We start from the raw sequence: 27,577 nt of genomic DNA on the forward strand, positions 1-27,577 counted from the left end.
CACTGGCTAAAATCAAGGGGTCCTTCAGGGCCAAGTTGCTCTCTAGAGGCTCTGAGGGAGAATGCATTTCTTGACCTTTTCTAGCATCTGGAGGTCTCTCACATTCCTTTGCTCATGACCCCCTCCCTTCATTTTCAAAGTCCATAATGTAGCTTCTCTCTGACCTTCTTCATCATCACATCTCCGTCTGTTGGATCACCACAGACTGGAAAGATTCTCTGCTTCTAAGGACTCCTTAGATTGGATCTACCCACTGTTAACCAGGGTAATTTTGCACTTCAGGGTGCTTAGCCTTATTCACATCAGCAAAGTCTGTTTTTTTAATACAAAATAACATTCACAGGTTCAGGGATTTGGGTGTGTGGATATCTTTTTTTGTGGGTAGAGAGCTGTTACTCTGCCTACTGCCTTTGATTTTATCTTACAAACAAGTAAATTAGAACGTTCTATGGTTTAACACTGACATTAATGTCATGAAATATGAACCCATTGGAGTATATGGGAAATAAATTTTACAGATTTCTTTTAGCCCCAAGATATGATATCAGTATAGGAGAGACTTTGAAATTAATATTGCTACTATTAACTCTAGTAAGTGACGCCAAAAAATAGGACTCCAAGTTGACAAAGTCATAGGATTTAGAAAAATTTGAGTCACTTACTCCTCTGATCTGTTATATAACCAATCAGTGGTAGAAATGAAAATTTATCTTTTGGTCTTTTTTATTTTTATTTATTTATTTTTAACACCAAAAACATTTTGTACTGGGGTGTGGTCTTCTTATCAGACCGGGACCAGGTGGACCGGAGTCGACAAAAAGAGAGAAAGAAGGACGCAGGGGACCTAGGTCTCTAGTGGAGCAAGGGTGTTTTATTAGCAGAAATGCAGGCTTATATATCTTTGGTGAAATGATTACACAGGATGAAGTGCCATTAATTGCAACAGAATGGATAGTCTAATACATATAAGGTCACTGATGCTGAAAGAAATCACAGAAAGGAGTAACTAAAGGGAATCCAAGTAGATATCCCCTCCCAGGATCTCAGTCCTCACGGAAGGGAGTTCCAAGTAGATACCCTTTCTCATGATCTCAGTCCTGAGAACTGCGTTCAGCTCTACTCGTTCCAGAATGGGAACTGATAAGGAACAGAGAATCCTTGAGAAATGACACACAGAGGAAGAAAAGTGCAACATACTGGATTCCTTAAAGTTAAACGTCCCCTGACAATTCCCCCTTTTTTATTATTTTTTATAATTGGGGGTGACTGTAGGTACTTTAGTGAAAAAGGCTCTGACCAAATGAGTTTGTTTAGTTTGATAAATCTTAGTTGAAAGGCATTGGTATAGTACATATATAAGCATTAGAACTATTATTAGTGTTACAATTTCAGATCTAATACTATGCATAATACTTTGCAACCATCTTCGAGGGTCCAGCTCGGCTAGTTGATCAGCTAGTTGTTCAGCTAAAGTTTCTAGATTATAGGAAGAAGGTAGATTTTTAGAGAAGGCTTCAAAGATTTCTTTTTGTAATAATTGTACATTTAAGGAAGCATTATCATGTAAGTCTTGTAAATGAAATTTGATTTGTTTCCAATTGTAAGCAGTATAGTTGAACCGAACGGGGGTAATATAAAACTGAGTAAAATTCCAATCACATTTTAGCAAAGTCTGTTTTTGTAAATCTGTTAATTGATCTCCGACCCATTGGAGGGCTATTTTCATTTCCTGTATTTCATCTTGAATTTCTTCATTTATCTGAGCCTGAGTGGTCCACATAGTATGAGCATCTTTAGTCCAATTTTGGATAAAATTGTGTGTTTGAATTGAGGTTTGTAAGGCAACGCTGGCAACAGCAGCAGCAGTATAAATGGCTATTAATCCCAAAATGCTAAAAATTAGCCATCCAATGAATCGTTTAGATCATCGAAGTAATTTAGTAAGTAACTGGGAAGCAAGTCCGGTCATGGGACCTTCTTCCCAGGGTCGTTGGAGATCTATTGGCAACCATAGGTTACATCGAGATCAAAGAATCAGAAGGGATTCATTTTTTATAGACATGGAGGAGTTAAGACAGGTATATAGTTTGCAGTTTATATAAGTTACAGAATGTAAAGTCTTATTAAATTGCAAGTTTTTTATAGTTACAACAAAAGGAAGGGGAACACAAGCTTGTATAAAATATGAATGATTATAATGAAAGGAATAATGACTAGAACCATGACTAGTCCCTGTGAAGTATCCAGTCCAAGTTACAAGTTCTTTGGTGCTCGCGGCAAGCTTTCAAATGTCCCGTTGTTCAGGACCAATCAGTTTGTTGAGGACGATTCGAGGGTGAGGGGGTGTCATTCCACCATCGTGCCAGGGAAGAAGGCCTTTGTCATGGTCTTGTTTCATTGTAATATTGGTGATCTTTCATGTTACTTGAGTAGCATAATCTCATTTAGTGCCATTAATATCATATGAACAGTCAGATAACCACATACCATGGGGTCCCCAATCGACAATGGTGTAATTGGCCACCAATATTAACTTTCCTGATTTGGCTTGACATCTGTCACAATGAACAGGAATATATTTAAATTTCTTATAAGTAAACCCTTTGCATAATGTTTTTTGTCCTTTCCCTAGAGTTTCAGTAGTGTTGACATGTTTCTTATAAAAATAAAGGGCAGTAAATAATCCAAGTCATGTCAGAAAGTTCTTTTTTGGAGGCAGGACGAAAGCCCAGGTTTGTTGGCTAACGTTTATGCATAATTCTGCTGGGCCTATGTATAAAGGAAGAATTTCATAACCTAGAGAAATATTAATTAGTTTTCCTTTTTCTTAGGGTGTGAGGGCCCCTCCAGACTCCAAGGAGGAGGCATATGTATTGAGTCATTAGTGGATATGATTGGTCTTATGTCTGTCCATATTATAACCTGCAATAAAAGTGGGGTTAGGTGTATAAGCCCAATAAGTGTGATTCATTAATTCAGCTTGAGCAGGGGAAGCAGAAGCAAGCAAAGCAAGCATAGCAACAAAAATATTTTCTGGATTCCAAGGCATTCCCTGTTGAGAAACCAGATTTTCAGCTTGATTAGTAAGGGTTTTTATCTATCCCCAAGTAGGGAGATCATGAAGTAGATGACTTCGAGTGCAGCATTTTTTGGAAATCTCTAAAGCCGCCATGGCTTGTATTGGAATTTCCTCTTTCTGGGGATTTTGCCTTTTCCTCTCTATCTTGAATGCCGGTGGTTTCCCGGAGGTAGATCTTCCAAAGAGGGAGCCAACTGACTCCGTAGGACCCATCTGGAGAAATATAAGCATACCTTTTTTCCTGTAATATTAATTTTCTAGATTTCCATTGTTTAGTGAGCCCATCTTGATACCAAATGGGCAGAGGAGGAGAAGTGTCTTTCAGTTTCTTGAAGTAGTTTTTCTGTTTTTGTCAAAATATCTCTTTGCAGTGAGTTTAAAAAACATAAAACAAATTAAGCTGTATTAACAATAGTTATAGGATTAAAGAATATATTGCATTGGAATTTAGGCAAGTCTGCTCTGGATAAGGAAGATAGAAGTGTTCCTATGTATTCCCCCCTTTTAAATTTTTTTATTTGTAGTTTTCGTGTGTGATGTGTTTGGTTGATTATATCTTGTGTTTGTGGATTAAAAGGAATATCTGTAGTATGTGTAGGAGAAAATGATTGTAAACATTGTTAGAAATGCTTAGAAATATAGGTAGGGCCATTGTTTTTATAGAATTAGGAGTTCCCATTATAGCAAAACAAGGTAATAGATGAATTATAATGTGTTGTGTAGTTTCACCTCGAAGAGGTGTGGCCCAAATAAAAGAAGAGTTTGTGTTGATGTAGACATGTAAGAAAGAAGATGGAGAGAGTTCAGTGCAATGAGTTATATCTATTTGTTATAATAGTTATTTGTTATATTTATTAGGTTGTAATCCTTGAGGATTGGTATTTTGTGTAAAGGACCAAAGGTGTAAGGGTTTACAAGTAGAGCATTTATTAATGATTTCTTTAGTTTGGTGGTATGGAATCTTCCATATTTGGTGTAAAGAGCCAGCATTATTACATAATAAAGCATGTTGTTCTTCAGGAGTAGCAAAAGAAATGAGTTTATCAGCTTGTTCATTATTATAAGTCATAGGGCCAGAAAGGTAGGAATGTGTTTGAATATGAGTAATATAGATGGAAGAAGCATGTTTTCAAATAATAGATTGTAGTTCAAAAAAAAGTTATTTAATAACAGGTTGATTGGAGTTTATGGTGGAGGTTTTTATATTTTTTAATATAAAAATTGAATATAAGGAACCAGAGATTATATTAATGGGGTAAGGATGTAGGTGGATAACTCGAATAAGAGCGTATAATTTATGTTGTTGAGTAGAAAGTAATTTAGTATAAAAGATTTTATATTCTTTAAGAGACCAGAATAAGGCTTTGGTGTTTTTAGTCCCATCGATACAGAAAACATCAGTTTGAGGTACAGGCTTTGAGTTGATGATGTGGGAGATAATAAATTTAGTATTTTTGAAGACATTCTAAAGTTTGTTAGAAGGATAATGAAATGAAATCTCTCCAAAATATTCCAAAAAGGCTATTTGGAAATCAGTAGAAGTTTGTAATGTGTTCTTGAATTAAGATTTATTGACAGGTATAATAATTTTATGAGGATCAGAGCCAGTTAATGTTTTAGTTCTATTTCTTTCATTGATAACAATTAGAGTGATTAAATCAAGATAGGGTGTAAGTGATTTTGTCCTTCTAAAATGGGTATACATCCATTCTATTGGGTATTCTAGTTGAGCAAGAAGACCTGTGAAGGAATGGAGAGAAGGGAGTACAAATAATTCTAGAGGTAAATCAAGTCTAATTCGGGTAAGAAATTGCTGTTGTAATTTATTTTGTATTAAATAAAGTTTTTCTTGTGTCTCTTGGGATAATGAGTGAGGGTTATTTAAATTTGGGATCTCCTTTCAAAGTATTAATCAGTTGATAATTAGCGATGCCTAAGGAAGACCCAATCCAATTAATATCTCCTAAAAGTTTTTGAAAATCATTTAAAGTTGATAATTTATCAATATGAATCTGTGTTAGTTGAGGAATAATATGTTTTCTATTAATAATAAATCCAAAGTAATGACAGGGTGTAAAGGTTTGAATTTTTTCAGGGGCAATAAGTAATCTAGAGTCTTTTAAGTATTGTTGAGTTTCTAAAATAGATGGAACTGAGAACAATATAGCATTCATATAATGAATAATAAGATAGGAAAATTTTTTTAAATTATTTTTTAAGGGCTTTGTTTATATAATATTGACATATGGTAGGAGAATTCATCATTCTTTGAGTGTTGAGGTCCTTTAATGGACTGGAACCTGGTGGTACGGAGTCGACAATAAGAAAGTAAAAGAAAGAAAGAGGCTGATATTCCCTGGTTTACGTGGAGAACCAATAAAACCCTAAGACAAAGGGTTTGCGCTGCTTATGTAGGCTCAGGGAGCCCTCTCGAGGAGATCTTGAAAGCCCGGGCAAGTAAGTAAGCTCAGTGGGCCTCTGCACTCCAAAGAATTAGCCTGAAGGAGAGAGAGAGAGAGAGATGAAGAAAGACACAGGGACCCAAGCTCTGATGGAACAAGGGTGTTTTATTCAACATAGTGTGGGTGTATATACTGTCTTACAAGGTAGCTTTTTCAGCAAAGATAAGGATCAGAAATCTTACAAATTACCAAGGAAACATAAGGCTAGAATCCATATCAAAGAGAGAGGGTTGTAAATAATCACTTTGCATATCAGAAAGGAAGAGGATCATAAATAGTTACTTTTCACTGTATGGAAAAGCTAACGAAGAAAATGCATGCATCCCTCATTCCCCGGGAGCAGCTTGCCAGCTCCTCTTAATCCTTGAATATTCAAGGATTAATAAGGAACAGAGGATTCATGAAAGATCAAAAAACAGCACACAGGAAACCTCCTGTTAAATGCTCCCTAACAATTCCCCCTATTTTATTATATTTGTAAAAAGGTTCTGACCATTTGAGTTTGTTCAGTATTAACCATTTTTATAGAAAGGCAATGGTAAACAACAAATATAATCACCAAGACAATCACCGAAGTTACAGTTCCAGACCCGATGCTGTGAATAATACTTTGAAACCAACCTCATGGGTCTAGCCCAGATAATTGATCAGCTAGTTGTTCAGCTAAAGTTTTTAAATTAGTGGAAGAAGGCATACGTTTAGAAAAGGTATCAAAGATTTCTTTTTGCAGTAATTGTACATTCAGAGAGGCATTATCGTGTATGTTTTATAAATGAAATTTGATTTGTTCCCAGTTACAGGCACTATGATTAAATTGAACAGGAGTAACACAAAATTGAGTAGAATTTCAATCACATTTTAGTATCACTTGTTTTTGTAAATCTGTTAATTGATCTCCGACTCGTTTAATGGCTGTTTTTAGTTCCTGTATTTTTCTTTGAATATCCTCATCTACCTGAGCCTAAGTAGCCCACATATAGTGAGCATCTTCAGTCCAATTTTGGATAAAATTATGTGTTTGAATTGAGGTATGTAAAGCAGCACCGACAATGGCAGCAGTGGTGCAAATAGCTATTAACCCCAAAATGCCAAGAATCAGCCATCCAACGAATCGTTTAGATCACTGGAGCAGTTTAGTAAGTAACCTGGAAGCAAGTCCAGCCACGGGACCTTCTTCCCAGGGTCGTTGGAGATTTATTGGTAACCACAAATTACGTTGAGATTGAAGAATCAAAAGAGAATCATATCTTAAGGAAATAGAGGAGTTAAGACAAGTATATAGTTTGCAATTAGTACAAGTTACAGAACGTAAAGTCTTATTAAATTGTAAGTTTCCTATGGCTATAACAAAAGAAAGTGGGACGCAGGCCTGTATAAAATAGGATTGATATAGCGAAAGAAATAGTTTCAGTGACCACAGGTGGTCCCTGTGAAATGTCCGGTCCAAGTCTCAAGTTCTTCGGTGCTCGCAGTAAGTTTCCAGATGTCCCATTGTTCAAGCCCAATCTGTTTATTGAGGATGATTCGAGGGTGAAGTGGGGAGATTTCTCTGTCAAGCCACCCAAGAAGTCCTTTGTCATGGTAATGCTCCATCCTGTTGTTGGTACCCTTCCATGTGACTTGAGTAGCATAGTTACATACAGTGCTGTTAATATCATCTGAGCAGTTAGATAACCTCATACCATGGGGTCCCCAATCGACAATAATATGATTAGCCACAAATATTAATTTTCCTGATTTGGCTTGACATTTGTCCCAACAAACTGGAAACCCTTTGCATAATGTTCTTTGTTCTTTCCCTAACTCTTTCCCTAAAGTCTCCATAGTATAAACATGGTTCACAGACAAAGAAAGGGCTGTAAACAATCCAAGCAACCTCCGAAAGTCCTTTTTGGGAGGCAGGGCGAAAGCCCAAGTTTGTCAGCTAACATTTATGCGTAATTCTGCTGGGCCCATGCACAAAGGGGAGAAAGCAATGGCACCCCACTCCAGTACTCTTGCCTGGAAAATCCCATGGATGGAGGAGCCGGTAGGCTACAGCCCATGGGGTTGCTAAGAGTCGGACACGACTGAGCGACTTCACTTTCACTTTTCCCTTTCATGCACTGGAGAAGGAAATGGCAACCCACTCCAGTATTCTTGCCTGGAGAATCCCAGGGACAGGGGAGCCTGGTGGGCTGCCGTCTGTGGGGTTGCACAGTCAGACATGACTGAAGCGACTTAGCAGCAGCAGCAGCATGCACAAAGGAAGGACTTCATAACCTAGAGAAATATTAATTAGTTTCCCTTCTTCTTCAGGGTGTGAGGGCCCTTTAATGCTCCAGGGAGAAGGCATATGTATAGAGTCATTAGTAGAAACAGTTGGTCCTCTCTGTCCATTCTACCACCTGTAGTAAAGGGAAGTTGGGTATGATTAATTAGTTTGGCTCGGGTGGGGGGAGGCACAGGCAAGCAGACTGGGCATTGCCAGAAAAATGTATTCAGGATTCCGCGGCATTCCCTGTTGAAAGACCAAATTTTCAGTTCGATTAGTAAGGGTTTTTATTTGTCCCCAAATGGGGAGATCATAAGGTTGATGCCGCCGAGGGCGTTGCTTCCTGGAGATCTTTAGAGCCGCCATAGCCTGTATTGGAATTTCTTCCTCCTGGGGTTTTTGTTGTTTCGTCTGTATTTTGAAGGCTGGGTGCTCCCTTGGGTCAAATCTTCTGAAGAAGAAGCCATGTGAGTTCATTGGATCCATCTGGGGAAATGCAAGCATACCCCTTTCCCTGTAAGATTAGTTTCCCATATTTCCATTGTTTCATTAACCCATCTTGGTACCAAATGGGCAGAGGAAGAGAAGTTTCCTTCAATACCTCGAAATGTTTTTCTGCTCTTGTTAAGATATCTCCCTGTGATAAGTTTAAAAAATTTAAAACAAATAGATCTGTATTAACAGTAGTTACAGGTTTAGAAAATATCTTATGTTGGAATCTAGTAAAGTCTGCTTTAGATAAGGAAGACAGTAGTGTTCCTGTGTATTCCCCCTTTTTTAATTTTTTTATTTGCAATTTTAGTGTGTGATGTGCTCGTTCGACTATGTCTTGTGTCTGTGGATTATAAAGAATACCTGTAATATGTTTAATAGAAAATGATTGTAAAAATTGTTTAAAGTGTCTAGAAATATAGGCAGGGCCATTGTCTGTTTTAATAGAACTAGAAGTTCCCATTACAGCAAAACAAGCTAGTAAGTGAGTTATAACGTGTTGTGCAGCTTCACCGTGAAGAAGTGTGGCCCAAAGAAAAGAAGAATTGGTATCAATACAGACATGTAAGAAAGAAGAGGGAGAAAGTTCAGGGCAATGAGTCACATCCATTTGCCATAGTTCATTAGGTTGCACACCACAAGGATTAATACCTTGTGCGATGGGTCGAAGATGTAAGGGTCTACAAGTGGAACAATTATTAATAATTTCTTTAGCCTGGTGGTATGGGATTTTTCATAGCTGGTGTAGGGAGCTAGCATTGTTGTGCAACAGAGCATGCTGTTTCTCTGGAGTAGTGAAAGAAATAAGTTTATCAGCTTGTTCATTACCATGAGTCATAGGGCTGGGAAGACAAGAGTGTGCTCGAATATGGGTAATATAAATGGGAGAAGTGCGGTTTCTAATAATGGATTGCAGTTCAAAAAAAGTTGTTGAATAATAGGTTGATTGGAGTTTATGGTGGAGGTTTCTATATTTTTTAATACAAAAACTGAATATAAGGAATCAGAGACTATATTAATGGGGTAAAGATACAGACAAATAACTTGAATAAGGGCATACAATTCATTTTGTTGAGCAGAATGAAATTTAGTATAAAAGACTTTATATTCCTTAAGAGACCAGAATGAAGCTTTGGCATTTTTAGTCCCATCTATATAAAAGACCTCAGCTTGTGGTATAGGGTGTGAGCTTATAATGCGGGAAATAATAAATTCAGTATTTTTGAAGAAATTCCACAGTTTACCAGAAGGATAATGAAATGAAATTTCTCAAAAATATTCCAGAAAGCTATTTGGAAATTGGTAGAAGTTTGTAACTCGTTCTCAAATTGAGATTTTTTGATTGGTATTACAATTTTATGAGGATCAGAGCCAATTAGAGTTTTAGTCCTGTTTCTCCCATTGATAATGATTAGAGCAATTAAATCAAGATAGGGTGTAAGTGACTTTATTCCCCTAAAATGGGTATAGATCCATTCTATTGGGTGTTCTTGTTGGGCAAGAAATCCTGTGGGAGAATGAAGAGAGGGGAGTATAAATAATTCTAGAGGTAAATCTAGTCTGATGCAAGTAAGAAACTGTTTTTGTAATTTATTTTGCACTAAATAGAGTTCCTCTCGTGCCTCTTGAGAAAGTGAACGAGGGCTGTTTAAATCAGGATCTCCTTTTAAAGTATTAAGTAGGTTATTCAGTTGATAATCAGCAATGTCTAAAGAAGGTCTAATCCAATTTATATCACCTAAGAGCTTTTGAAAATCATTTAAGGTTGATAATTTATCAGTACAGATCTGAGTTAATTGGGGAGTAATATGTTGTTGATTAACAACAAAACCCAAGTAATGGTAAGGTGTAGAGGTTTGAATTTTTTCAGGGGCAATGATTAATCCAGAGTTTTTTAAGCATAATTGAGCTATGTCAAACGTGTTGAGTTTCTAAGATAGATGGAGCCGAAAACAATATATCATCCATATAGTGACTAGCAAGAAAGTTAGGAAATTGTTTTCTCACAGGCTCAAGGGCTTTAGCTACATAGTACTGACACATGGTGGGAGAATGCATCATCCCTTGAGGCAGCACAGTCCATTGGTACCATTTATGAGGCCTGATATGATTAGGATAAGGGAGAGAGAAGGCGAATCTCTCAGTCTAAAGGGTGTAGAGGTATATTAAAGAGCAATCTTGTAAATCAGTAATAATAATGTGCCAATTTTGAGGAATGGTGGTAGGGGAGGGGATTCCTGGTTGTAATGCACCCATGGGTTTCATACATGCATTAACTTTTCTAAGGTCTGTTAGGAGACGCCATTTGTTAGATTTCTTTTTTATAAGAAAAATAGAGTTCCAAGGAGAACAAGATTTCTCAGTATGTTTTTAGTTGTGTATCTGTAAGTTCTTTAGCCGCTTGTAATTTTTTTTTTCGTGAGGGGCCACTGCTCTGTCCAAATAGGCTCATCATTTTTCCAAGTTATTTTAATAATTGCATTGTTAAATGAGCAGTGGCCCCTAGGAAAAATGTGGAATGTAAATTTGAGTCTGCCATTGTATAAGTAAACCTCTTCGTATTAAATTAAGGGGTGCATCTATCACATAAGGTTTTAATGTTGCATGTTGGCCTTCTGGTCCCTCACATGGATATATTTGAGTCCTTTGATAAACCTCTTGTACTTTAGTTTGAGAAATTCCTGCAATTTGGCAAGAAATTTTTTGTATAGGCCAGGATTTGGGCCATAAATGTTTGGAAATAATAGTAATATCAGATGCAGTGTTGAGACCAGAAAATCTTTTACCATTAATTTTGATATTTATATTCGGTCGGGCAAATTCAGATATTAATGATGTCCACAAGGATTGTTTTTGATCCGTACTGCTGAATCTGCCCATCCAATACATCTTTAGAGGAGTTAATAGAAATGTAAGCTAAAAGAAGTAATTGAGCAATTTTGTCCCCCTTTTTGAATTGCAGTAAAATCTGAGATGACATCATAATTTGAATTTTTTCTCTAAAATCTGAATCAATTACTCCAGGGTGAACAGTCATTCCTTTAGAAGTCAAGCTAGATTGACCAAGTAAAAGACCGAAAATTTGTGGGGGCAGGGGTCTAAAAATTCCAGTAGGTATTCGAGAGGGTACTGCTTGAGGGTAAAGGAGAAAGTCATTTAGGGCTGGTATTCGAGAGGGTACTGCTTGAGGGTAAAGGAGAAAGTCATTTAGGGCTGGTATATCAGTGGCAGCACTGCCAGATGTTGAGGGTTTGAGGGAAAAGATGGAATTTGCCCCTGGTTTTTGTTGAAGGGGACCTGGGGGGTCCCCTGCTTGGAGTTTCCCGGAACAGGTTTTCCTTCAATATCAAATTTAGATTTACAATCTTTGGCCCAGTGCATTCCTCTCTGGCAGCGAGGGCAGATTTTGGGAGGTTTTTTATTAGCCTTTTTAAGGCAGTCCCTTTTTAAATGGTTTTTATCTCCACATGTAAAACATCCTTTATTTCCCTTTTTAAGGGCAGCGACCATTGTTTCAGCTAGCATTTGCATCTTTTGAGTTTTTGATCTTAGATTGCCACAAGCCTTCAAATAATCTATAATAGTCCCTGTCTCTCGAATAGGAGCTATAGCCTTTTGACATTCTTGATTTGTATTTTCATAAGCAAGTAGTTTTTCTAGTTGTCTTTTAGCTTTTTCTCCGATTACAATATGGGAAATAGCAGTTTCTAACCTAGCTAAAAAAATCAGCATACGTTTCACTAGGTCCTTGCAATATTTTAGTGTAGCTACCTGTAGGCTCCCCTTGAGGAGTAATTCGATCTCAAGCCTCAAGGGCCACTGTTTTTAATTGTTCATGCAACAAAGGAGGGCACTGTATTTGAGCTTCTATAGAGTCAAATTGTCCTGTACCAGATAGCATTTCAAAAGTAATTTGATTTTGGGGAGCACTAGCTTGAGCATTTCTGTCAGCATGATCTCTGGCTATATCATGAAACCACATTATCCATTGAAGATATTCTCCTGGTTTAAGAAGAGCCTTTATTAAAATTCGCCAATCATGGGGAATAAAATTTCCAATAGAGGATGTTATAGAATTTAGAAGTACTTTAGTAAAAGGTGAATGTGGGCCGTACATAGTTATAGCCTTTTTTATTTGTTGCATGTGATAAAAATTAATAGCCTCATAATGAGGTATTATGTGCCCTTGAGCGTCAGGATTTAAAACTGGAAAGGCGGAAAAACCATCAGTTTTAGAGACCTGCGATTGCAAAGCCAGCAATTCAGAAAGCCTCTGTCACGAAGGAGAATGGGTAGGTAGTAAATTTTTACAATTAAGAGTATGTGGTAAAAACTCATCATTGTTATTCAGAAAGGTTTTGTCAATTTTAATGTCAAAAGGTGTCTTAGGGGAGTCGTTGGCAGAATCATTAAGTTCTAGTAAAGGAGAGACTTTTGGATTTGCACCTACTGGCAGAGGAAGAGCGCTTGGAGCAACCGGGGCAGGTTTCGTAGGAAAATTCTGAAATATTTTATGTTGTTCTAATTGGGCCTTTTGTAAGATTTCATCATTTAATTCATATTCATGTAGTAAGTGTTCTGCCTGTTGCTGAATATCAGGAGGGCCAGAATTACCTTGAAATGGCAGAATCACAGTTTTAATAAGAGCCCATGGGGCCAGAAATCTATAGGAATATTTTTCCCCTCTCCGGCGGCTCGTTCAACATTCTCTTTGACCCAGTGCCAAATTTCTAAATCAAAACTGCCTTCATCAGGGGAACAAGGGTTACATTCAACCACTGTTTGAAGGCAAGCCTCTATTCGCTGGCACGAAACCGAAAGTCCCTGAACTTTAAATAAGTGATGAAGTAAAGTAGAAAAGTGATGGAGCTTTCCAGCCGTTACACCCATGTCTTTAGTACTTACCAGCCTGAATAGGCTCCCAAGTCACTCCGCCCGAAGTGCCACGTGTGCCAGGCACCTCTTCTGGGCGCCACTTGTTGAGGCCCTTTAATGAACCAGAACCTGGTGGTACGGAGTCAATGATAAGAAAGTAAAAGAAAGACAGAGGCTGATATTCCCTGGTTTACACAGAGAACCAATAAAACCCTAAGACAAAGGGTTTGTGCCACTTGCGTAGGCTCAGGGTGCCCTCTCAAGGAAGTCTTGAAAGCCTGGGCAAGTAAGCTCGCTCAGCGGGCCTGTGCGCTCCAAAGAATTAGCCTGAAGGCGGGGGGCGGGGGGAGAGAGGTGAAGAAAGACATGGGGACCCAAGCTCTGATGGAACAAGGGTGTTTTACTCAACATAATGTGGGTATATATACGGTCTTGCAAGGTAGCTTTTTCAGCAAAGATAAGGATCAAAAAATCTTACAAATTATCAAAGAAACATAAGGCTAGAATCCATATCAAAGAGAAAGGGTTGTAAATAATCACTTTGCATATCAGAAAGGAAGAGGGTCGTAAATAGTTACTTTTCACTGTATGGAAAAGCTAACGAAGGAGATGCATGCATTCCTCAGTCCTCAGGAGCAGCTTGCCAGCTCCTCAAGGATTAATAAGGGAGAGAGGATTCATGACAGATCAAAAAACAGCACACAGGAAACCTGTTAAATGCTCCCTAACATTTGAGGTAGTATGAGTCCATTGGTATTGTTTATGAGGCCTGGTGTGATTAGGATAAGAGAGAGAAAGCAAATCTCTATTGGTCTAGAGGATGTAAAGGTATACTAAAAAAACAATCCTGTAAGTCGATAATAATAATATGCCAGTTTTAAGGAATAATAGTAGGTGTTGCGGAGAAGGCATTGGTGACCCACTCCAGTACTCTTGCCTGGAAAATCCCATGGATGGAGGAGCCTGGTAGGCTGCAGTCCATGGGGTCACTAAGAGTTGGACACAACTGAGTGACTTCACTTTCACTTTTCACTTTCATACATTGGAGAAGGAAATGGCAACCCACTCCAGTGTTCTTGCCTGGAGAATCCCAGGGACGGTGGAGCCTGGTGGGCTGCCGTCTATGGGGTCGCACAGAGTCGGACACGACTGAAGCGACTTAGCAGCAACAGCAGCAGTAGGTGTTGGGATTCCTGGTTGTAATGTATCTATAGGTTTCATAGATGCATTAATTTTCTTAAGATCTGTCAAGAGACACCATTCGTTAAATTTCTTTTTTATAACAAAAATGGGAGAGTTCCAAGGGGAATAAGATTCCTCAGTGTTTTAATTTTAATTGTGTGTCTATAAGTTTTTTAGCAGTTTGTAATTGTTTTGTCTAAATAGGTTCGTCAGTATTTTATTTTAATAATTGTTTTGTTTGTTAAATGAGCAGTGGCCCCTAAGAAAAATGTGGAATGTATATTTGAGTTTGCTATTGCATAAGTAAATCTCTTCCTATTAGACTAAGGGGTACATCTATTATATAAGGTTGTAATGTAGCAGGTTGGCCTTTTGGTCCCTCATAAGGATAAATTTGAATATTTTGATAAATTTTTTGTATTTTGGTTTGAGAAATTTTTGTAATTTGAGAAGAAATTTTTTGTATAGGCCAAGACTTAGGTCATAAGTGTTTGGAAATAATAGTGATGTTAGATCCAGTATTGAGGAGACCAGAAAATTTTTTATCATTAATTTTGATATTTATATTTGGTCAGGCATGTTTAGATATCAATGATATCTATAAGGATTGTTTTTTATCTGTATATCCTAATTCATTTGTCTATATATCATTAGAGGAGTTAATAGAAATATAAGGGTAAAAGAAGTAATTGGGCATTTTTATTTCCCTTATTAAGTTGCCATAGTATCTGAGATGATATCATAATTTGAATTTTTTTCTCTTATAATTTGAATCAAGTTATTTCAGGGTGAACAGTAATTCCCTTAGAAGTCTGGTTAGATGGGTCATTAAAAGGCCAAAAGTTTGTGGAGGTAGGGGTTCAAAAAGTCCAGTAGGTATTTTAGAAGGGATTATTTGAGGGAAAAGATGGAGTTTGTCCTTGGTGTTTGTTGAAGGGGATCTGGAGAGTCCTCAGCTTGGAGTTTCTTGAAATAGGCCTTCCTTCAGTATCATATTTAGATTGATATTTTTTGGTCTAATTGTATGCCTTTTAGGGTAATTTCCTTTTAAATGGGTTTAGTCCTCATATGTAAAATATTTTTTATTCTCTTGTTAAAAGTAGTAGCCATTGTTTCAATTAATATTTGTATTTTTTTTATGGTGATAAGCCTTCAAATAATGAATAATAGTCCTAGTCTCATGAATTGAAGTGATAGCTCTTTGACATTTCTGATTTTCTCAAGACGTATATTTTCAGATAACTTTGGCACAAGATTAGCCAGGGAGAACAGATTCCAGATAATGTCTTTGGGCAAGATATATTGTTGCTGTGTAATCAGGGGTATGCGTCTTGAGATATAAGTTCCCAGGCAAGATTTGTTACAATTATAATCATTAACATAGAACCTAAGAAAAGCATTCCCATGAGTAAGACATTGTGCTGTGTAATCACTAGTTCTGGACCTAAAGAAAGGTCAGTTTTCTGGCAAGATATATTACTTCATAAGGCTTAAGGAAAATATGAGTGAGAATGTTTGCTTCTGCTTTACAGGGCCTTGTATTGTCTGTTTAAGCTTTAACTCTTTCTTCCTGCTTTTAGGAGAATATGGTTGTTAGGGAAAGGGGTGGAGAAATCATTCTGTAACTTTTTCCTCTTGGAAAGGGGTATAGACCCTAACTTGTTGAGGCAATATATTTTCTTTATCCTCACACCGATGATCTCTCATCTAGGGGCCCCAAGCAACAGCTGGAAGAGCCTGTGACAATCATAGGAGCTTGAATAATCATTTGTAACTTAAATGCCTCAAACCTCTTAGATAGAAAATTTATTATATAGTTATAGATATAAAAAAGCAAACAGCAAGAATAAGATGACTACAATTATTACAGTCAAGATAGTTTTCCACCATTTGGAGATAAGCCTCTATTCACTGACATGAAATGATGAAGTAAAGTAGAAAAATGGTGAGGCTTTCCAGCCTTCTGTCCCATAACCCCACACTTACCTGACCTCAGTAGGTCTCAGTCACTCCGTCCTGAACACCTTGAATTCCTGAGTCCCTGTATTCGGGCCCCACTTGTGGTCTTCTTATCAGACCAGGACCAGGTGGACTGGAGTTGACGAAAAGAAAGAAAAAGAAGGACGCAGGGGACCCAGGTCTCTAGTGGAGCAAGGGTGTTTTATTAGCAGAAATGCAGGCTTATATACCTTTGGTGAAATGATTACACAGGATGAAGTGCCATTAATTGCAACAGAATGAATAGTCTAATACATATAAGGTCGCTGATGCTGAAAGAAATCACAGAAAGGAGTAACTAAAAGAAATCCAAGTAGATATCGTCTCCCATGATCTCAGATCTGTCCTGAGAACTGCATTCAGCTCTACTCATTCAGGAATGGGAACTGATAAGGAACAGAGAATCCTTGAGAAATGGCACACAGAGGAAGAAAAGTGCAACATATTGGATTCCTTAAAGTTAACGTCCCCTGACACTGAAGTATAGCCAGGTAACAGTGTTCTAGTACTTTCAGGTGAACAGGGAAGGGACTCAGCCATTTATATACCTGTATCCATTCTCCCCCAAACCCTACTCCCATCCAGGCTGCCACATAACATTGACCAGAGTTCCATGTGCTCTACAGTAGATCTTTGTGTGTTACCCATTTTAAATATAGCAGTGTGTACATGACCTTCCCAAAGTCCCTAACTATCCCTTCTCCCCAGGCAGTCATAAGTTCGTTTTCTAAGTCTGTAAGTCTCTTTCTGTTTTATAAGTGAGTTCGTTTGTATCATTTCTTTTTAAATTCCGCATATAAGGGATGTCATATGATATTTCTCCTTCTCTCTCTGACTTCACTCAGTATGACACTCTCTAGGTCCATCCATGTTGCTTGCAAATGACATTATTTCATTCTTTTTAATGGTTAAGTAATATTCCATTGAATATATGTACCACATCTCTATCCGTTCCTCTGTGAATGAACATTTAGGTTGCTTCCATGTCTTGGCTTTTGTAAACAGAGCTGCAGTGAACATTGGGATGCATGCATCTTTTGGGGCCATGTTTTTCTCTGGATATATGCCCAGGAGTGGAGTTGCACGGTCATTGAAACCATGATTAAAAACCTCCCAACAAACAAAAGTCCAGGACATGACAGCTTCACAGGTGAATTTTATCAAATTTGAGAGAAGAGTTAACACCTATCCTTCTGAAACTATTCTTTTCATCTTTTTTTAAATTGTCCATATCACTGCTTTAAAAAATAATTCTTACTTATAATTTGGCAGTTTATTAATAAAAATTCCAATTAAATGAGACTTTTTTATAAAAATCATAATTACTAAAACTCTTTACATGATTCTTGAGTCATTACATTTACTATCTTATGGTATTTAATAATATGCAAAAATAAATGAGAAAGGTAATTTCTTGATTACATAGTATGAGTCAGCTATTTATTGGACTTGATGTGTATAGAAAAAATTTAGGTCATAATGTTTATTCTCAAGGGAAAGAAAAGTAAATTATGTGATACATATGAAATAATCCTTTTTAAAGATACTATTTTGACTAACACATCCTAATAGACTAACAAAATTCTCAACCTGGTGGGAATAAAGATTAATGAATCAAACAAAGCACATGCTGCTATTGAACATGCTTGTTATACACTCTGTTTTGAAAACTTAAAACATGTAACATTATTTGGACCTTTTACAAAAAGGAAAATATATTAAATATCAGTCACCTGCATTGTGGTGATAGTTCTGTATGGACTTGACCATATGATCATGTTAAAATCTCTTATGTACTGTTTTCTTCAGTTCACAGTCGCTCAGTCGTGTCCGACTCTTTGCGACCCCATGGACTGCAGCACGCCAGGCTTCCCTGTCCATCAGCAACCACTGGAGCTTGCTCAAACTCATGTCTGTTGAGTCGGTGATGCTATCCTCTGTCGTCCTCTTCTCCTCCTGCCTTCAGTCTTTCCCAGCATCAGGGTCTTTTCCAGTGAGTCATTTCTTCCCATCAGGTGGTCAAAGTATTGAAGTTTCAGCTTCAGCATCAGTCCTTTCGATGAATATTCAGGACTGATTTCCTTTAGGAGGACTGGTTGGATCTCCTTGTAGTCCAAGGGACTCTCAAGAGTCTTCTCTAACACCACAGTTCAAAAGCATCAATTCTTCAGCACTCAGCTTTCTTTAGTCCAACTTTCATATCCATACATGACTACTGGAAAAAACCATAGCTTTGACTAGACAGACATTTGTTGGCAAAGTAGTATCTCTGCCCTTTAATATGCTGTCTAGGTTGTTCATAACGTTTCTTCCATGGAGTAAGCATCTTTTAATTTCGTGGCTGCAGTCACCATCTGCAGTAATTTTGGAGCCCCCCAAAATAAAGTCTGTCACTGTTTCCATTGTTTCCCCATCTATTTGCCATGAAGTGATGGGACCAGATGCCATGATCTTAGTTTTCTGAATGTTGAGCTTTAAGCCAACTTGTTCACTCTCCTCTTTCACTTTCATCGAGAGGCTCTTTAGTTCTTCTTCGCTTTCTACTATAATGGTGGTGTCATCTGCCTATCCAGGGTTATTGATATTTCTCCGATCCATCTTGATTCCAGCTTGTGCTTCGTCCAGCCCAGCATTTCTCATAATGTACTCTGCATATAAGTTAAAGAAGCAGGATGACAATATGCAGCCTTGATGTACTCCTTTCCCAATTTGGAACCTGTCTGTTGTTCCATGTCCAGTTGTAACTGTTGCTTCTTGACCTGCATACAGGTTTCTCAAGAGGTAGGTCAGGTGGTCTGGTATTCCCATCTCTTTCAGAATTTTCCACATTTTGTTGTGATCCACACAGTCAAAGGCTTTGGCATAGTCAATAAAGCAGAAATAGATGTTTTTCTGGAACTCTCTTGCTTTTTCGATGATCCATCGGATGTTGGCAGTTTGATCTCTGGTTCCTCTGCCTTTTCTAAAACCGGCTTGAACATCTGGAAAGTCACGGTTGATGTATCACTGAAGCCTGGCTTGGAGAATTTTGAGCATTACTTTACTAGCGTGTGAGATGAGTGCAATTGTGTGGTTGTTTGACCATTCTTTGGCATTGCCTTTCTTTGGGATTGGAATGAAAACTGACCTTTTCCAGTCTTGTGGCCACTGCTGAGTTGTCCAAATTTGCTGGCATATTGAGTGCAGCACTTTCACAACATCATCTTTTAGGATTTGAAATAGCTGAACTATTGAAATCACCTCCACTAGCTTTGTTCCTAGTGATGCTTCCTAAGGCCCACTTGACTTCGCATTCCAGGATGTCTGGCTCTAGGTGAGTGTTCACATCATCATGGTTATCTGCGTCATGAAGGACTTTTTTGTATAGTTCTTCTGTGTATTCTTGCCACCTCTTCTTTATATCTTCTGCTTCTGTTAGGTCTGTACCACTTCTGTCCTTTATTGTCCCCATCTTTGCATGAAATGTTCCCTTGGTATCTACAATTTTCTCCACGAGATCTCTAGTCTTTCCCATCCTATTGTTTTCCTCTGTTTCTTTGCATTGATCACTGAGTAAGGCTTTCTTATCTCTCCTTGCTATTCTTTGAAACTCTGTATTCAAATGGGTATATCTTTCCATTTCTCCTTTGCCTTTCGCATCTTTTCTTTTCTCAGCTATTTGTAAGTCCTCCTCAGACAACCATTTTGCCTTTTTGCATTTCTTTTTTTGGGGATGGTCTTGATCATTCCTTCCTGTACCATGTCATGAACTTCCATCCATAGTTCTTCAAGCACTCTTACCTTCCTATCAGATGTGAGGGTTTTGAATTAGATAGTTTTTAATTTTCACGTAATTTGACCCTTGGAAATTCTGTCAGTATTCAGTATTATTATCAATTTTTGTCTTTATTCCAGAAGCCGATCTAACTCAAAAATTGTTGCCTATCCCTTAGTACATGTTCCAACTTAGAAGTACTAACTCTTGAAATTAATTGGGATACAATTTAAAATCCTTGAATGGATTTTAATAATCAACTAACATTTCATTTTCCAAGTGGAGATGGCATTATCTGTGTAATGTGACAAAGTATTTTTGTTTGTTGCTTTAATTTTCTAAGAATCTAGTGTGTATGTGTGTCTTTGTGAATGTATATGTGTGTTTGTTTTCATTTTGCTCTTGTAGATTGTTAGTGTGACATTTGTGGCACTTATAAGAACAGGAGAATGTGCTAGACTCGGGGGATAATGCTTTTTGTCTTTTTATTTATTTACTATTTTAATTGGAGGCTAATTTCTTTACAATATTGTAGTGGTTTTTGCCATGCATTGACATGAATCTGCCATGGGTGTACATGTGTCGCCCATCCTGAGCCCCCTCCCACCTCCCTTCCTCCCCATCCCATCCCTCAGGGTTGTCCCAGTACACCTGGGAGCCACATTACTGGGAGCTCTATCATTCTTTCTTCATCTGTTCAGAGGGAAATGTTTTTGTGAAGTCTTTAACTTTTTCATATGTTGGTATGTAATCAGTACTTTGCAGAAAATAATTTCTAGGGTGAGAAAGAAGACTAATTTCTTCTAAAATAGGAGTTATGTGACTAAATGTGATTATTATTTTTTCGATAAAAATTGCTTGTGAAAATGTACACAGCTTGAATTTGTTGACTTTTGACTAATGGGTAATTCCTACTTTCTGTGAGATTTTGTACTTTAATCTGTTTTCCCAGAATTGTAGCTTTCGTATAAAAGAATATGATGTAGAATATATTTCCTTATGCTATTGGTTTATCCAGGGGGAATAGCTCCCAAAGTATATTATCTCACCTTAAATTTCATTTTAAATTATGTGGAAATTAAAGCCTAAATTCTGATTTGAATTCTACATTATCTTCCGGTTAAATCTTGAAATAATCTATTTTGTTTCATTTTCAGTAATAATTGAATCTATGACTAACGTACCTCCAGTTAATGAAGAGACTGTAATCTTTAAAACTGATCGACAGGCAGCAGGAAAGGTTTGTAAAACAATACTCAAATTCTACTAATTACCCTGTTTCTTTGTTGATTGGATTTTCTGACTTTAGTATCTTAAGTTTATTGGTTTTAGTATGTGAGCAATCTAGAGCTCTCAAATTTTAGTACATTCCTGATTTTCTTCAGTAATTTGTGTCTGTCTATAAATTGGTTTAATTTGTTGTTGTTGTATAGAATTTTTTTCCTGACATTTGTCAGGTTCTTTGCCAGGCAGTGAGTCTGTGTTTTGAATAAGACAGTTCTTCCAGTTACTCAGTTGGGTGCAGGTGACTTTGTGATGCATAGTAGTTCATAAAACTTTTTGCTTTGTGTGGCCCTTTGAATAGTGGCTCTTGAAACTTTTTATACTGACTTCCTCACATGGAAGCTGAGAGTGGAATCTTTCAAATGGAAAATGTTTTCGGTGATACCAGTAAAGTGTCACTGTAAGCACTTTCTGGGGAACTGTGAATATATACTTTAGTACCATCATAAGATTAGGTCCCTTTCAACATCTTTACATGCAGGGAACAACCCTGCGTGCTGCGTGTCTGCATTTTACCCAACAAATATATAATTCTGAGTGGTCATCGGAGGACATAAAATCTTCCAAGATGAAGAATATAAATATCAACCAAGTATTCTTTTTCTGGTAGCAGGGGCAGAGTTTTATTCACCTCGGGATATTCCACTGTGTATCGTTAGAGTCCTTTGTAGATTATATGGGCTAAGTAAATAAGTATTGAGTTGATAACAGACAATTGAGAAACCAGATGCTGTCCTGGAGAAAACTTTTCAGGGTTTAATTTTTCCTAGATAAGCAACAGTTGACATCTTTTTTGTTTTAAGAAATAGAATTAATTTGTGTTTAATCAGAAAACATTTATTTTGAATTATATTATTAGAGCAACTCACATAACTTTCCCTTTTCTGTGCCTTTTCCTGCTGTTCTATTCTGACTCAGATTAGAAAGGGATCCAGCTTTTATGAGGGTTCTGCCACCCTACGCTGCCTACTTTTTAGGTTGATAGACTAATTTACCAAAATAAATGAGTCTCCTAGAATTGCAAAGCAATCAGTGACAGAATTAATTGGAGTTGAGAGCTAATGCTTTATGACAATTTTTGAAAAAGTTTGTGAAGAGGAGCAAGACTTTAACACCTGAAGTGTGGTGTTGACTTTTAGTACTGAAATAAAGAATAAACCCTATTTACTGCTGGTACCTTTGTAAGGGGCTAGAGAGAGTCTAGGGGCTTAGCTGGCTTTTGAGAGAGAGGAGTGGAGATGGCTGGGGAGGGACCTCTTGAGCACAGGGATGCTGCTGTACCTCTTGGGGAGACCAGGGAGAAGAGGCTAGGGAAATGCACTTCCTGCTTTTCTGACTGAATTAAAGCTGATTATTTCCATGATTCCTTTTATTTATGACATCCTTCCTTTTCCCTCTCCTTTTCAGTAACACTAATAATCAGCTACAGTGTCAAATATTTTCTGTATCTTTTTAAATTCACTGAAACTGTAAGGAAATAGAATAATCGTCATTTATTCAAAAATCACTATAGTTAAAAAGGAGCAAAATGCAGTTTATAACACAGGTGGTCTGATGTTTTTCCCCCTTCCCATCTCCTTCCTTGTTTCCCACTGATTTAAAGGAGCAACTTCAGATTTGAAATTCTCCCCTTTGCACTTTAATCCTAGAAAGGATTAGTTCCTGTTGATAATTAATGAATGAAATTCCATTTTTAATGTTGAATTCTTATATTAGGGAATTTTTAAAACATTGCTAACTTATGCCATCTATAAGTTGGATTTCTTGATCATTTTCCCTACGTTTAGTTTTGAGCATTTGTTGTTTTTATTGTTTTTTGTTTTACTTTTTAACAAATGAGGACTTTTCAGTCAATCAGAAACTGAGACTGTAATAAAATAGATCCTTTCAATGAAGTTGATTTAAATTGTTATTTGGAGCATTATTTAGTTATATGCATCAAGAGTTTTAGTAGTAATCATACTTTTAGCTTTGATAGTTCCATCTCTTACAAACTAGTTTTCAGGAATTCTGAAGTACAGAGATTTACAGATAAAGGTGTTCATTATGGCATCATTTCTTACACTGAACAAATTGGGAGCTGTCTCAGTATTCTTCAATATAAAATATGTTAAATTCTTCTAGATCTATAAAGGGGTGTTAAATAACCACAGAAATTATATATTATGAAAAATTTATTTAACATGAAAAAAACTAAAGGAAACTTTAGGCTTTAAAAGGGAGCAGTAGATCAGTGGAACAGAATAGAAAGCTGGAAAATAAGCTCATGCACTTATGGTCAATTAATTTACTATGAAAGAGGCAAGAATATGCAATGAAGAAAAGACAGTCTCTTCAGTAAGTGGGAAATCTGGACAGCTATATGTAAAGATTGAAATAAGAACATTCTCTAACACCATGTTGCAAAAGTAAAGCCAGAATGGATTGAAGACCTAAATACAAGACAGGATATGATCAAACTTTTAAAGGATAACACAGGCAGAACACTCTTTGACATAAATCACAACAGTGTCTTTTTTAGCTCTGTCTCCTAGAGTAATGGAAGGAAAGGCAAAAATAAGCAAAAGGGACCTGATTAAACTTAAAAGCTTTCACACATTAAAGGAAACTATAAACAAAACAAAAAGACAGCCTTTAGACTGGGAGAAAATATTTGCAAATGGGATATTACCAATTGGATTAATTTCAAAATACACAAATAGCTCATACAGGTCAATATCAAACAACCCAATCAAAAATGAGCAGAAGACCAAAATAGACATTTTTCTAAAGAAGACATACAGATGGCTAATAGGCACATGAAAAGAGGCTCGATGCCTCTAATTATTGGAGAAATTCAAGTCAACATATACACAATGGAATATTACTCAGCTATTAAAAAGAATTCATTTGAATCAGTTCTAATGAGGTGGATGAAACTGGAGCCTATTATGCAGAGCGAAGTAAGTCAGAAAGAAAAACACCAGTAGAGTATATTAATGCATATATATATGGAATTTAGAAAGATGGTAACGATGATCCTATATGTGAGATAGCAAAAGAGACACAGATGTAAAGAACAGACTTTTGGACTTTGTGGGAGAAGGCGAGGATGGGATGATTTGTGAGAATAGCATTGAAACGTATATGTTATCATATGTGAAACAGATCGCCAGTCCAGGTTCGATGCATGAGACAGGGTGCTCAGGGCTGGTACACTGGGATGACCCTGAGAGATGGGATGGGGAGGGAGGTGGGAGGGGGTTTCAGGATGGGGAACACATGTACACCCATGGCTGATTCATGTGAATGTATGGCAAAACCCACCACAATATTGTAAAGTAATTAGCCTCCAATTAAAATAAAAAAAAAAAACTGCAATGAGGTATTACCTCATACCAATCAGAATGGCCATCACTAGAAAGTCGATAGATAATAAATGCTGGAGAGAGTGGAGGGTAAAAGGAACTCTCTTTCATTGTTGGTGGGAATGTAAATTGGTGCAGCCACTATGGACAGTGGTATGGAGGTTCTTTAAAAATCTGTAGAGTTAGTGTATGATCCGACAGTCTTATTTCTGAGTGTATTTGCAAAGGTACATGTACGCCCGAGTTCATAGCAGCACTATTTACAGTGGCTGAGACTTGGAAGCCACTTACGTGTCCATTGACAGATGACTGGAATCTGAAAAATCACACACACACAGTATTGTTTCTGTTCTTTGTTTCGGTTTTTTGGTCAAGAGGCTTATGGGATCTTAACTTTCCAACCAGGGATTCAGCCTGCACCCTCTGCATTGGAAAATGAAGGCTTCCCTGGGCTGTCAGGGAAGTGCCAATAGTACTAACTTTTGAAGTCCTTATTTTACTGTCAAAGGAGGACTTTATGTTTCTTCTCTTTTATAGATATTTGAGATATTTGGACCTGTTGCACATCCATTTTATGTATTACGGTTTAATTCTTCAGAGCATATTGAAAATAAAGGTATTAAAATAAAGGACACTATGTATTTTGCTCCATCAATGAAAGATTTCACCCAGTATATATTCACAGAGAAGCTTAAACAGTAAGTACTTTACTGGCATGTTACTTCTTTGCTTATCTAGTGCTTCTGTTTTAGGAGTAACACTTAGTGATGTAGTTTCTTGCAGTTAAGATGATATCTGTCTTCCAAAGAGCTCATTTGTCTTCCTGGTAACATCTCTGAAAGCTACAGTTGTTATCAGGTTTTACAAGGTTGAGACCATTTATATTTTTTGCCCAAAATGACATGATCAACTGGTAAGAGTACATTTGGGCCATATACATTTTCTGAATTTTAATTCATTATTTTTTCCACTATATACTTTCCTGCATATATGTGCTATAACTTTTCCATTTTAAAGAAAGATTTCTTTGGATTGCATTAATAGGCTTCACTATTTAATGTAACTTTATAATTCCTAAAAAGAAAAAAATAAAATGAGTGAATTTTAGGTTGCTTATAAACTGTACGTTTATAGAAGAACATATATATGTGTTGTGTCTCAAGCTGCGACTAACAGAGTTGACTTAACCAGCAAACCAGTGGTCTCCATTCTGTCTGTAAATGTGCTGTATGATATCCTGTGGTGTGTATCTGGTGATATTTCTTGTTTCCACTGATGAGCTGTATGTTTGTCAGGTATACATTTTGTTGCCAGGTGTTAGCTGTAGAGCTATTTATATCAGACTTGTTATTATAATTACATAATTAATTTTTGCACAAACCAGTGGCATATGAATTAAAGTAGAATAACTTCTTCTGTAAATGTAAATTGAATACTTTGGAAAGATGTAATAAATATGAACCAATAAAATATCGCCCATTTAGGAGTGGAGGAAAATCCTGCAAAGGATTGGGGAAGAGATCTTAAATCTGAAAAGATTTTGCGCTCAGTTTGACACAAAAGTCCATTTGAAATCTAGCTGTCTTGCAGTTGGAAACTTGAAATATAAGTGAATAATTAGGAGTGTGGTTTTTGCAGAAGATACTGTGAGTAGTAACTTTGGTGCTTGTCAAACCGTGGTACTAGTCCCAGCTGGGAGAAGGCCTCTTTACCACTTACATACTAAATTCAGTCTGAGTTTTAATATTTGGAAATAATCTCTGAAATGAGATGAACATTTTGTTCCTGATAATTTGTTAAACTCATGTTTAGGAAAACACAGAAGTACCTGCAGGAACTTAAGTTGTTCTTCAGGCTACGTAAGGTTGATTTTTCTAAATAACCGTTAACATGAAAGGTGAATTAAATATAGCAAAGTTAAAGAAATTTTAGTATGCTTTAAAATCATGCCTTAAATAATTAGCATTTCATTCTGTTTGAATTTTAAGTTGTTGCTTTGGATATTCCATATATTAGCTTTTAACGGGTAAAATATTTTAGCTTAAAATAGGTTGAAGAGATTTTTCTGAAGATGTTTTTAGATAGACTTAGAAGCAGTCTTTGTTCTGATTTTCAAGAACAAGAATTTTTGTCTTTTTTTGCAAAGAAAGAATAAGAAACTAAAGAATTGGGAAATTGAGCCCAGTCTGCAGAAGCCCTGCTTGATGAAGTCCATTCTGTTCTAGACTGCAGTTTTTCTGTTGGTCAAGGGAACTCCTTTGCCTTTGAGGTAGAGAAATTGAACTTCTCTCCAGCTTACCTGCTTTTAGTTGGGTTATTTTAATCTTAGCTTCCCATGAACTTACTCTTGTTAAAGGTGCTGTTTTAAATGTTGCTTATTCTTTCATGTTGTAGTTTTTGATCTTCTGTGGTAATGCCCCAGTTAGGGAACTTTTCCCATGTGTGTCTTTAGGAGATTTCATTCTAAGATCACTGCAGGCTGTGAGATGGTATCCATGCAAAAAGGAGCCCTGGAGCTATGATAAATGCATAGGTAGAAGATAATAATTAAAAATAGAAAAAGCCATTGATAATGCTTAATGTATAATAACAAAATTCCAAATTAAAACAGTAGAGCAGACTCAGAAAAAAAGATTTCATGTTGGGCGAGCCCACAGACATCTGTAAATTGATTTTAATGGATTAATTAATTCCTGGGAGTTTCACTTGAGATTTGGTGTCAAGCAATGAGGACAACATCTACTCCTAATACTTTGTAATATTTTAATGTAATTGAGTAACAAATATTGTCAAACTGTGAAATCAGAATCAATTAAAAATGAGCTGTCAGAAATTATAATCATAATAGAT

General features: G+C 36.9%; 1 protein-coding gene across 2 annotated transcripts in view; it reads left to right on the forward strand.

The window, feature by feature from the left end:
- Positions 1-27,577, forward strand: part of NAF1 (nuclear assembly factor 1 ribonucleoprotein) — a 61,382-nt gene that overhangs the window by 23,383 nt on the left and 10,422 nt on the right. For both annotated transcript variants that reach the window (XM_081565001.1, XM_081564908.1), the window contains 2 exons: positions 21,254-21,336; positions 25,265-25,425. In XM_081565001.1, the coding sequence (XP_081421127.1) occupies positions 21,254-21,336; positions 25,265-25,425 (244 nt within the window). The remainder of the gene's footprint in view (positions 1-21,253; positions 21,337-25,264; positions 25,426-27,577) is intronic.

This window comes from Giraffa tippelskirchi, chromosome 1 (assembly GCF_054371585.1).
Source record: "Giraffa tippelskirchi isolate mGirTip1 chromosome 1, T2T-mGirTip1v1.2.pri, whole genome shotgun sequence".
In the NCBI taxonomy this organism is placed as follows: Eukaryota; Metazoa; Chordata; class Mammalia; order Artiodactyla; family Giraffidae; genus Giraffa; species Giraffa tippelskirchi.